Source organism: Euleptes europaea, chromosome 7 (assembly GCF_029931775.1).
Source record: "Euleptes europaea isolate rEulEur1 chromosome 7, rEulEur1.hap1, whole genome shotgun sequence".
Classification (NCBI taxonomy): domain Eukaryota; kingdom Metazoa; phylum Chordata; class Lepidosauria; order Squamata; family Sphaerodactylidae; genus Euleptes; species Euleptes europaea.
Genome location: NC_079318.1, coordinates 92,278,222 through 92,290,716, shown reverse-complemented (window position 1 = coordinate 92,290,716; position 12,495 = coordinate 92,278,222). Strand labels below are relative to the sequence as shown.

The 12,495-nt window shown below is 49.3% G+C and overlaps 1 protein-coding gene across 1 annotated transcript in view; it reads right to left on the bottom strand.

Moving 5' to 3' along the window:
- The window catches only part of DCST2 (DC-STAMP domain containing 2), a 35,962-nt gene that overhangs the window by 6,154 nt on the left and 17,313 nt on the right, over positions 1 to 12,495 (bottom strand). Inside the window, exons 8-13 of the mRNA XM_056853502.1 lie at positions 11,363 to 11,527; positions 9,008 to 9,175; positions 4,903 to 5,003; positions 4,038 to 4,168; positions 799 to 926; positions 384 to 477 (exon numbers count right to left, since the gene is read on the bottom strand). Coding sequence (XP_056709480.1) covers positions 384 to 477; positions 799 to 926; positions 4,038 to 4,168; positions 4,903 to 5,003; positions 9,008 to 9,175; positions 11,363 to 11,527 — 787 coding nt within the window. The remainder of the gene's footprint in view (positions 1 to 383; positions 478 to 798; positions 927 to 4,037; positions 4,169 to 4,902; positions 5,004 to 9,007; positions 9,176 to 11,362; positions 11,528 to 12,495) is intronic.

The following is a 12,495-nucleotide window of genomic DNA, read 5'->3' as shown; positions in this document are numbered from 1 at the left end:
TAAACATACCCAGCTCCTTCAACCTTTCCTCATAGGACTTGGTCTCCAGACCCCTCACCATCTTTGTTGCCCTCCTCTGGACACGTTCCAGCTTGTCTACATCCTGGAACGTGTTCTGGAGGTCTCTCTCTTCCTGGTTTGCAGAAAATGGCTCCTTCTCGCTCTCTAGATTTGGATTGTGACCAAATGCCCCTCTTTGCTTTGGGCAGGCGGGCATGGAGCAGATGCCATTGCTCTCCCCTTTGATGCCCCTTGATCTTGGCACCAGCCGGGCAAGGAACGCCAGCCTGCCTATCTCTATTGTCAGCATCTCTGTTCCAGATTCACTGGCCTCCCCTGCCCCGCCGGCTTTTCCAGTATTGCCCTGAGATTCGTTCACTCACATCTCCTCATCCAACTCTCCCTGGAAAGTTAGGGGCCCCATGCAGATGGAGCAGATGTTGTTCATCAGCTTGTAGCATTTGGGGCAGTAGAGACCTGTGGAGGAGGATCAAAGGTTACCAGATGCCAGCCTCATCAGGATCCCGCTTCCCCACCCCTGACCCTCAATCTGAAGAAAATGGGTCTCCTCCCTCAGGCTCAGTGGTAGAACATCTGCTCGGCATGCAGAAGGTCCCTGGTTCAATCCCCGGCATCTCCATTTAAAAGATCTGGCAGGAGGTGATAGAAACGTAGAGTTGGAAGGGACGTCCAGGGTCATCTAGTCCGACCCCCTGCACAATGCAGGAAATTCACAACTACTTTCTCCCCCCACACTCCAGTGACCCCCTGCTCTATGCCCAGAGGAAGGCAAAAAACCTCGGCATCCTGGCGTGATGCAAGTGACAAAATCCTCGCTGGCGGTGCCTTTGCGCACGCTCCCACAGCCCATGCAGTAAGACTGGTGAATGCCAAGCCTCTTGACTATCCAGGAAAGCACCGGTACCCTGCAAAAGGGAGAGGAGGGGAGATGACGGTAGGCTCATGATTAGGGCTGCCAACCTCCAGGTATTAGCAGGAGACCTCCCGCTATTACAACTGATCTCCAGCCGACAGAGATTAGTTCACCTGGAGAAAATGGCCACTTTGGCCATTGGACTCTATGGCATTGAAGTCCCTCCCCTCTCCAAACCCTGCCCTCCTCAGGCTCCACCCCCAAAATCTCCCACCGGTGGCGAAGAGGGACTTGGCAACCTTACTTGGAAACCCTATGGAGTTGCCATATTTGGCTGTTACTTGACAGTACTTTCCAACATTCACAAGGCACTCCGGATTAATCAGGCAGTGGAACTAAATTTAAAAAATAATAATAAAAATAACAACAACAACAACAATAATAAAGAAAAGTACTTTTAAAAACTACTGCAGACGGTTGCTGTCTTAGAAGAGGCATTCCTTGTTATTTGGAAGGAAAGAAGGAATGCCTCTTCTGAGACTGTTCTTGCCATGACACACATGTGCATAAGGTTGCCAGCTCCGGGATGGGAAATTCCTGGAGGTTTGGGTGAAACCTGGGGGGCCGGATTTGAGGGAGGTAAGGGACCTTTTACTATGTATGGGTGTGAAAGCTAGACAACGAAGAAAGCTGATAGGAAGAAAGCAGATTCCTTTGAAATGTGGTGTTGGAGGAGAGGGTTACGGATACCCTGGCCCGCCAAAAAAAACAAACCAGTGGGTTTTACATCAAATTAAGCCTGAACTGACCCTAGAAGCTAAAATGACTAAACTGAGGCTGTCGTATTTTGGTCACGTTATGAGAAGACAAGAGTCACAGGAAAAGACAGTCATGCTAGGAGAAGCTGAAGGCAGCAGGAAAAGAGGAAGACCCAACAAGAGATGGATTGACTCTATAAAGGAAGCCACGGCCCTCAATTTTCAGGACCTGAGCAAGGCTGTTAAGGATAGGATGTTTTAAAGGACACTGATTCATAGGGTCGCCATGAGTCAGAAGCGACTTGACGGCACTTAACACACACACCAGGCAACTTAGTAGGGTATAATGCCATAGAGCCCTTCCTCCATAGTCGGGAGACCAGCCCTACTGTGCAAATATGCTCGGAGTGGGATCCGGACTATGCCTGCTTGTAGGGCTGGGGTGGGAAATACCTGGAGATTTTGGGGGCGGAGCCTGAGGAGGGTGGGGTTGGGGGAGGGGAGGGACTTCAATGCCATAGAGTCCGATTGCCAAAGCGGCCATTTTCTCCAGCTGGACTGATCTCTATCGGCTGGAGATCAGTTGTAATAGCGGGAGATCGCCAGCCACCACCTGGAGGTTGGCAACCCTAGCCTGCTGGCATCCCAGAAGTAGGGTTACCAGCGGTGGGTGGGGAAATCCCTGGTGATTTGGGCAGTGGAGTCTGGGCAGGGTGGGGGAGGGACCTCAGCAGGGTATGATGCCATAGAGTCCACCTTCCAGAGCAGCCGTTTCGCCCAGGGGGAACCGATCTCTGCTGCCAGGAGATACAGCTGTAATTGCAGGAGAGCTCCAGGCCCCACCCGGAGGTTGGCAACCCTACCCGGAAGCCAGAAGGGGTTGCTGAACCAGCCCTGCTTCTTGCCTGGACGGCCGGGACAATCTCTTGGGAAGTGTGTGGGAAACACCCGCGGCGGTCTTGCGGGCTGCATGACATTTGTCAGTGGGTGGGGCTTTTGGGAGCCGTACGCCCTCCCATGATGGGCAAAACCACATTCAATTAGGCAGATGAGCATAAGATTGCTGGCAATGCTGAGTCAGAAGGTTCATCGGTGCATAATTTATGGTAAGGGCAGCATCTGGAATGCCTGGATGTGGGGATTTTAACCATTTCAACACAGGTCACGGAGGCTCTGGCAGAGGTTTGCCGGAGCAGGCCAATTCCCCGATTCCACTTTATTTTCCTTTCTCTCCACGTGTAGCAGTAGAAAAGAGCAAGAGTCCAGTAGCACCTTAAAGACTAACAAAATTTCTGGTAGGGTATGAGCTTTCGTGAGTCACAGCTCACTTCTTCAGACACAGGTAGAGACGCTTCTCTACTTAAGGACTGATGGACTCCCATTCTAGCTGTATCTGAATTAGTGAGCTGTGACTCATGAGGAAGAAGATGAAGAAGAAGTTGGTTTTTATATGCCGACTTTCTCTACCACTTAAGGGAGGCTCAAACTGGCTTACAATCCCCTTCCCTCCCCCTCCCCACAACAGATATCCTGTGAGGTAGGTGGGGCTGAGAGAGTGTGACTAGCCCAAGGTCACCCAGCTGGCTTCATTTGTAAGAGTTCAGCAGATTAGCCTCCGCCGCTCTTGTGGAGGAGTGGGGAATCAAACCAGGTTCTGCAGATCAGAGTCCACCGCGCCAAACCACCGCTCTTAACCACTATACCACTACACAAAAGCTCGCACCCTGCCAGAAATTTTGTTAGCCTTTAAGGTGCTACCGGACTCCTGCTCTTTTCCTCTCCACCTTTAACTAGTGCGCAACAGCCCTCAACTTTCTGGGTGGCGTAGAGGGCAGTGAGCTTGCTCAGTTCTCACCAGGTCTTTTTTTTTTAAATTATCAGGTCCCTCTTCACCACCGGCAGGAGGTTTTTGGGGTGGAGCCTGAGGAGGGTGGGGTTTGTGGAGGGGAGGGACTTCAATGCCATAGAGTCCAATGGCCAAAGCGGCCATTTTTTCCAGGGGAACTGATCTCTATTGGCCGGAGATCAGTTGTAATAGCAGGAGATCTCCAGCCACCACCTGGAGGCTGGCAACCCTAGGGATAGTGCATAGGGTTGCCAGGTCCCTCTTTGCCACCGGTGAGAGGTTTTTGGGGCGGAGCTTGAGGAGGACGGGGTTTGGGGAGGGGAGGGACTCCAATGCCATAGAGTCCAGTGGCCAAAGCAGCCATTTTCTCCAGGGGGACGGATCTCTATAGGCTGGAGATCAGTTGTAATACTAGGTGGTCTCCAGCCACCACCTGGAGGCTGGCAACCCTACGTATCCATGAGGAGCAGAAAACCTATTCGAGACGGAGTTGGACAAAAGGCGACTTTTTGAAGGCAGAACAGTGTGCCGAACTTCCACCAGTCCAGGAAAAACTTACTTTGCAGCCAAGATGAGGAAGAGGTTGGTGTGGCCTCCATCCGCCGAGTTCCTCCTCACGGCCTTCAGCACCGCACCCAGTAGAGTCGTCCTTCGCGTCAGGATGGTGTTGTAGAGGTAGCAAACTCTCTCCTGAGAGAAAAGAGGCAAAGGAAGACCTCCGAAGGTCAGCAAAGCAAAGGTGCACCGTACCAGAGGTCAACAACAAGGATTCAAAGAAAAAGGATGCTGCAAAAATTGTATGTAAAATTTATGAAAAGTGAAATATGCAAAAAAAAAAAGTCCAGTGTTGTTCTCGCGAGAAGGTGGAAACAACCAACTTTGCCAGATATAGACAACTGGAAAGATAAAGTGATGGAATACGCTACAATGGCTAAAATGACCCACATGATGAACACAACTGATGAGGAGACCCTCGATCAGTTTAATGAAAAATGGAAACTGTTTTACAGATATATAGAAACTGACGGTTGAAACTCTATAATGATAGTAGTAGATTAAATGTTATAAACATGGGTTAATTTATAGTGAAGTTAACTCCTAGTAGAAAAGCCAAAAAGAAAATGTCAAGAGATAGTCTGCTTGAATAATCGGAAAATCAGATGCTGTAACTATGTTGTAACTTCCTTTTTTTTTTAATATACTCTATCCGCAAACGGTTCCCTTACCCTCTTTTTTCCCTTCTGTATCCCCTATTCGAAATAAATTTTTAAAAATGTCCAATCCACCCCAACTGCAGGGAAAACAGAAAAAGGAGTGAGCCAGCCACGGCACAGTCACTGGCCAATCCGACCTGGAGAAAATTTAATTCCAGTTCCAGGGCCTGCAGATTGTGTGTGTGTGTGTGGGGGGGCGTATTCTCTCACCTGCTCACGGGAGGGGTAGTACCAGGCGCACACAACCCGCCGCAGACGCTGCACGTAGCTGCCGAAGGCGGCAATGAATAGGCAGGTTCCGTACATGATACCTGAGGAGTGGGAGAAAGAGAGGAGCCACCGAATCAGCTCTCCTTCGCTGGAGGTTGTCAAGCAGAGGTTGCACACAGCATACAACAAGAATAGTTCAGTAGTGGAATTGGCTGCCTATGGAGGTGGTGAGCCCCCCCCCCCCCCGTAGGGTTGGCCAGGTCCCTCTTTGCCACCGGTGGGAAGTTTTTGAGGCAGAGACTGAAGAGGGTGGGGTTTGGGATGGGACTTCAATGCTATAGAGTCCAATTGCCAAAGTGGCCATTTTCTCCAGGTGGACTGATCTCTATCGGCTGGAGATCAGTTGTAATAGCAGGAGATTTCCAGCTAGTACCTGGAGATTGTTAACCCTATCTCTCTGGAAGTCTTTGAGCAGCAGCTGGACAAATACTTGTTAGGGTTGCTTTAGGCTTTAGGCTGACCATGCATTGAGAAGGGGGTTGGACTTAGGGTTGCCAACCTCCATATAAAAACCAATTCTTCTTCGGATGAAGAATAATAATTGGTTTTTATATGCCGACTTTCTCTACCACTTAAGGAAGAATCAAACCGGCTTACAATCGCCTTCTCTTCCCCTCCCCACAACAGACACCCTGTGAGGTAGGTGGGGCTGAGAGAGCTCAAAGAGAGCTGCGACTAGCCCAAGGTCACCCAGCTGGCTTCACGTGGAGGGGTTGGGAAACCAACCCGGTTCACCAGATTAGCCTCCGCCGCTCATGTGGAGGAGTGGGGAATCAAACCCGGCTCTCCAGATTAAAGTCCTTTGCTCCAAACCACTGCTCTTAACCACTACACCATGCTGGCTTTGCATGGTCCTTTGCTTTTTCAGTTTGAAAAGAGCTTAAGCAGCCAGTGCTAGAAAAGACATTTTTTTTCTCCCTAAGTCACCAGAGAACCGCTGCCAGTCAGAGTGGATAATACCGACCTGGATAGACCGCACGGCCAGCTCCGTGTTAGGCAGCTAGTTCTACTTCTGATTCCTGCTGAGCTCTTTGAGTTCAGTGCTGTGCTTTGCCATTTATTCTTTCTTCATTTTGCAAAGCAGAACAAGCCCCTAAAGCGGCTGGCCGCCTATTCAGTGGGCCGTAGGTGAACAGGCCTTTCATGCGCACGGCGGTACACCTATGCTCTTGCGCAAGGCCTGCCCAAACAAGTAAACCCTGGATCCATCCCCATCTTGTGACTGGGATGCCCATGTTGGACAGCCAGCGTGGTGTAGCAGTTAGGAGCGGCGGATTCTTTTTTTTTTTTTAATTTTTTTTATTGGATTTTATAATACAAATTTTCCATATTAACAAACAACAATAATGGTAACATATAATTCTAAATCCTAACTAGATGTTGTTGTAATTTCTTATATACGTTATAAACTACCAAGTAACGGAAAATTCACCTCTGTCCGCCTCTTAATAAAGTATTTTAACCCATCGTGATTGGTCTGATCTTAATTATTCTTATAACTCAGTTAAATTTCATATAACATATTCTATTAGTATAATTAATTATAGTTCTTAATATTAATAGTATCGTTTAGATCAGATTAAAAGGTAGTCTTCCATTTTCCCCAGTCCTAATTCATATTCACAATATTTCATCCAAGCCTCCCATTCCCCCATAAATCGTGCATTGTCTTTTTGATTTAAAATGGCTGTAAGTTTTGCCATTTCCACCAGTTCAAACATTTTCAAAATCCAGCCTTTTTTCCCTGGGATTTCTGCCCCTTTCCATTTCGCTGCGAAGAGCAATCTTGCCGCTGTTGTAGCATAAATCAGGCGGATTCTAATCTGGAGAACCAGGTTTGATTCCCCACTCTTCCACGTGATGCCTGCTGGGTGACCTTGGGCCCGTCGCAGTTCTCTCCGAACTCTCTCAGCCCCAGCTACCTCACAAGGTTTATGTTGCGGGGAGAGGAAGGGAAGGAGGTTGTGAGCCGGTTTGATTCTGCTTCAAAGGGAGAGAAAATCGGCACAGCAAAACGAACTCTTCTTATGGTTGGGAGCATTTCATGTGCCATGCCATACCGGATGTGGCCACAAGGGGCCGCTACAGAACGTTGTACATTTGCCAGCATCAGACTAGTTTCTAGATCTAGAAGGACATTCGTGGTCAGAAATTAGAGAGTAGATTTTCCAGCCCTTTCCTGGCGCCCTCTTCGGCTGATGTGCGCTCCCGCGATTCACAAGATGTACTTTCCCTGTCTTAGTTCTCTTACAAAGGAATTTCAAAGGGAGATTGGAAAGAGAAACTGCTGATTTACAGTTGATATTCCAACTAAAGACAATGCATTTACCTGGGCTGAATAAAGACCTTGCATTCATGGCTCATGACCAATGCTGATTTCTCCACACCCATCTCTCCCCTGGACATCACAGACTCTTCTGCAGACCACACCTAATCCCATCACGCCTGCTATTCACATGGACATACTGTTAACATTTACATACTAATGCTTGTCTGAATTCACTCTCCTCTACTTAAAGACGGATGGATTCACTTCTAGCTGTATCTGAAGAAGTGAGCTGTGGCTCACGAAAGCTCATACCCTGCCAGAAAATATTTTTGTTAGTCTTTAAGGTGCTACTGGACTCTTGCGCTTTCCCTGTCTTAGTCCACCACATTCTTCTCCAGCTAGCGTAAGAGACGCACTTCCCGACGGGCAAATCCTGGCTTTTATCGTCCCACCACCGGACTCAGGTGCGCTCCCCATCGCTATCCTATTTTGTTCCGCTACTGTTTCCTTCGCTCGCCAAGGGAAATTGTAAGGTCGGGTCTTAGGCTTCTCAGGTTCACCAGAGGTGAGAGAAGAGCAGACAGTGAAGGAAACTGGAAATTAAATGGACACAGCTATTCCCTTGTGGGAGGGAAAGCGGCATGGTATAGCTGGATTTCATCAGATCTCAGAAGCTAAGTAGGGCCTTATTGGAGTCCTTATATGTTGGAAGCTAAGCAGGGTCAGGACTTGGAAGGAAGACCACCAAGGAAGACTGCAGAAGAAAGCAACGGCAAACCACCTCTGTTCCTCACTTGCCTTGAGAGCCCCTTGCTGAGGTCATTATACCTGGGAAGCTAAGCAGGGTCACGGCCTGGAAGGGAGACCACCAAGGAAGACTCTGCAGAGGAAGGCAATGGCAAACCACCTCTGCTTCTCACTTGCCTTGAGAGCTCCTTGCTGGGGTCATTATACCTAGGAAGCTAAGCAGGGTCAGGACTTGAATGGGAGATCACCAAGGAAGGGTCTGCAGAGGAGAGACCACAAAGGAAAGCTCTGCAGAGGAAGGCAATAGCAAACCATTTTCTCACAACAACAACCCCGTGAGGCAGATCACAATGGGTAGCTGTGTTAGTCATTCTGTAGCAGGAGAAAAGAGCAAGAGTCCAGTAGCACCTTAAAGATGTAACAAAATTTCTGTCAGGGTAAGAGCTATCTGAAGAAGTGAGCTGTGGCTCACGAAAGCTCATATTTTGTTATGTCTTTAAGGTGCTCTTGTGGGGTGGGTCGTGCTCTTGTGGGGTGGGTCAGGCTGAGAATGTGATGGGCCCAGGATCATCCAGCAAGCTTCTGTGGTAGAAGTGGGGATTCGAACACAGGTTGCTGTATCCACTATGCTGCACCAGTTCTCACAGAGGACTCGAAGAAGAGGAGGAGGAGGAGGAGGAGTTGGTTTTTATATGCCGACTTTCTCTGCCACTTAAACTGACTTACAACCTCCTTCCCTTCCCCTCCCCACAACAGACACCCTGTGAGGTAGGTGGTGCTGAGAGAGCTCTAAGAGAGCTGCAACTAGCCCGAGGTCACCCAGCTGGCTTCATGTGTAGGAGTGGGGAAACCAACCCGGTTCACCAGATTAGCCTCCGCTGCTCGTGTGGAGGAGAGGGGAATCAAACCCGGTTCTCCAGATCACTGCTCCAAACCACCGCTCTTAACCACCATACCACGCTGGCTCTTTGGATCAGTACTGGATCAGTACACAACTTGAACTGTGCCTGTTGACGTGCCGGAGCTTACCGATGATGACGTAGCCGCCGTAATCGGGCTCGGAGGGGTGCAGGCGGCATTTCTTGGACAGCACACTGATGTTCCCACGCTGCAACACCTCAAACGCCGAGACCATGTCCCGGTACATCTCGCCCGAGTAGCCCGTCCCGGTCACGCTGATGCTCATTGTCACGGGGGCTGCATGGGAGGAGAATCATGCCACCCACCAGCATGGAAAACCCCTTCTCGGCAGTGCTGTTACCCAAAGGGGAGTTGTCCGCTTCCCATAATGTCCTGCTGTGCTTCCCTGGGCCTGGTGAGGGAACACTTTACTGCTAGGGTTGCCCAGTCCCTCTTTGCCCCCGGCAGGAGGCTTTTTTGAGGGGGCGAAGCCTGAAGGCAAGATTTGGGGAGGGACTTCAGAATCCATAGAGTCCGATTGCCAAAGCGGCCCTTTCCTCCAAGGGAACTGATCTGTATTGGCTGGAGATCAGACGTAATAGCAGGAGATCTCCAGGTAGTACCTGGAGGTTTTGGTATTAGTACAGAGGTGCTGTTTTTCTCCCCACCCCAGTACCTGGAGGTTGGCAGCCCTATTTACTACAGAATTCCACTGGTATAATACTAATTCCCTCTTCCAGGGTCTCATGGGAAGAAGAAGTAGAAGAAGTAGTTGGTTTTTATATGCCAACTTTCTCTACCACTTAAGGAAGAATCAAACCAGCTTACAAACACCTTCCCTTCCCCTCCCCACAACAGACACCTTGTGAGGTGGGTGGGGCTGAGAGAGTTCAGAGAGAACTGTGACTAGCCCAAGGTCACCCAGCAGGCTTCATGTGGAGGAGTGGGGAAACCAACCCGGTTCTCCAGATGAGAACCCACCGCTTCTAACCACCGCTCTTAACCACTACACCACGCTGGGAGTTGTGGTTCTGGGGGAGGGGTATGGAGAGGGAAGGTGGGGCGAGAGAATTGTCAGCCCCTTTTGTAAAACAACAATCCCCAGTCTTCTGTAGGGAAAGCCATGGCTGGAATGAAAATGCTAACATAACATCAGAATAGCCCTGCTGGATCGGACCGGTGGTCCATCTAGTCCAGCATCCCTTCTCACAGTCATTCTGGAGGACCAACAACAGGGCACAGAGGCCGAGGCCTTCATCAGAAGAACCCTGCTGGATCAAACCAGGGGTCCACCTAGTCCAGCATCCTGTCTCACACAGCGACCAACCAGATCCTCTGGAGGTCCAACATCAGGGCTTAGAGGCCGAGGTCTTCCCCTGATGTTGCATCCTGGTGCTGGTATTCAGAAGTTGACTGCCTGTGAATGTGGCGGTTCCCTTCAGTCACCATGGCTAGTAGCCACTGATAGACCTCTCCTCCATGACCTGCCTAATCCCCTTTTAATGCCATCTATGCCTGTGGCCATCACTACTTCCACTGGTAGGGAAGTCTATAGTTTAATTACTCAATGAGTAAAGGGCAAGAGTCCAGTAGCACCTTAAAGACTAACAAAAATATTTTCTGGTAGGGTATGAGCTTTCGTGAGCCACAGCTCACTTCTTCACGAAAGCTCATACCCTTCCAGAAAATATTTTTGTTAGTCTTTAAGGTGTTACTGGACTCTTGCCCTTTTCTACTACTGCAGACAGACTAACATGGCTACCCACTGTGAATGATCTTCATTGAGTAAAGGAAGCCACAGCCTTCAGTTTGCAAGATCTGAGCAAGGCGGTCAAAGATAGGACATATTGGAGAACTTTCATTCATAGGGTCGCCATGAGTCGGAAGCGACTTGACGGCACTTAACACACACAAAGAAGTGTTTCCTGGGCCATTTATGCAGGGTCGATTCTGCTCCTCGCTCAATGCCGATTTTTTAAAATCGGACCTTTAAAATGACTATTCACGGTTCCGATGCAAGAGGAGAAAGTCAAACAAATTCCACCCCCTATTGCCTTCTCCTTCATTTACATAGCCATTAGCAATAGTCATTTGCATAGCTAAGCCAAGGCTGTGATTCTGCATGCTTCCTTCAGTGAATGCTTCGATGTGGGGGCAGAGCAAACACAAAAGGTCACGTTAAAGGGGCCCTTAAGAAACCTGAAGCAGGTATGCACCGGCTTTGCAGTGACGTCTGGAATGACGGTTCAGCATGAAGAAATAAAAAAATATGCGGGGCCCTTCAGCCTGGAACGGGCTGCTAATTACCAAGCATAAACTGCGCTTGTGTCAAGCCTGAACCTATTTCCCACTGATTTCATGGGGTACCCCCAAGTTCTAGTTTTACAGGGAAGGGGCTGGCTAGCGGACAACAAGGGTGTGCACCAGCTGGGACAAGGGCTCCTTCAGCATGGCTCTTCTTCCCTCGCCCGTGTCTGGACTTACCCCTTGCAACTATTTCGCCGTGCAGCTGATACCGCACCAGGTCAAAGAGCCAGAAGACCGAGTAGTCGCCGACGATCAGGAGGACCACAATGATGAGATGGCGGAAGATGGAGTACAACGCCAGGGCGTAGCGTAGCCGTTCGTGGCGGGGTAAGACCAACGAGGCTGCATGAGAATGAAAACATGGGATGCCGGGGCAGGGGTGGCCATAGCCAATGGGCAATGGGGCCGCACACTTGGGGGGCAACTGACCATGGCACAGCCTCAAAAGTAGGGTTGCCAGGTCCCTCTTTGCCACTGGTGGGTGGTTTTTGGGGTGGGGCCTGAGGAGGGCGGGATTCGGGGAGGGGAGGGACTTCAATGCCATAGAGTCCAATTGCCATTTTCTCCAGGGGAACTGATCTCCATCAGCTGGAGATCAGTTGTAATAGCAGGCGATCTCCAGCCACCACCTGGAGTTAGTAATCAGAAAAGGCTACAAGTGCTCAACAGTAGGGTTGAACTCAATCAACAACAGCACAAGACCAAAGGGCCAAACTATCTGGCACATCAACATTTGGTAGCATGCTAATAATCTATATTGTCAAAGAATAACACAGTACAACCGCAGTTGACATGAAACAAGAGCATAAGCATATGTCAAGGTCAGAAACAGATTTCATAGAACGCAAAAGCGTTTAACATGTGTCAAAGTCAGAAGTAATGGAATACATAAGACGCAATGGATTTCCGGTAGATATTCCCATTTCATTACGGCTTTGTCAAGCTTCAGATTCTTCCGTGTGCTTGGAAGGTCATTTTTAGGACAAAGGTGTATACCTTCCTTGTAACAGTGGACGGCTAGCTGAGACGTGTTGTCGTTGTTTGAGTTCAACCACCTGGAGGTTGGCAACCCTACTGATCCTGGATTTTTGCTCAGGGCCTTGGAATCGCCGAGTCCAGCCCCTTGTGTCAGAGACTGCCTCTCTGAGTTCAATTTGGACAATTTATTGATGTGGTTAACCTTTGGCTGGATATTGCCACTTCAGATGTGTGTGTGTGTGTGTGTGTGTGTGTGTGAGAGAGAGAGAGAGAGAGAGAGCTCACGTGATTGAGTGTGAAAATTTGTTTTTTAAATCCCCTGCTTATTGAAA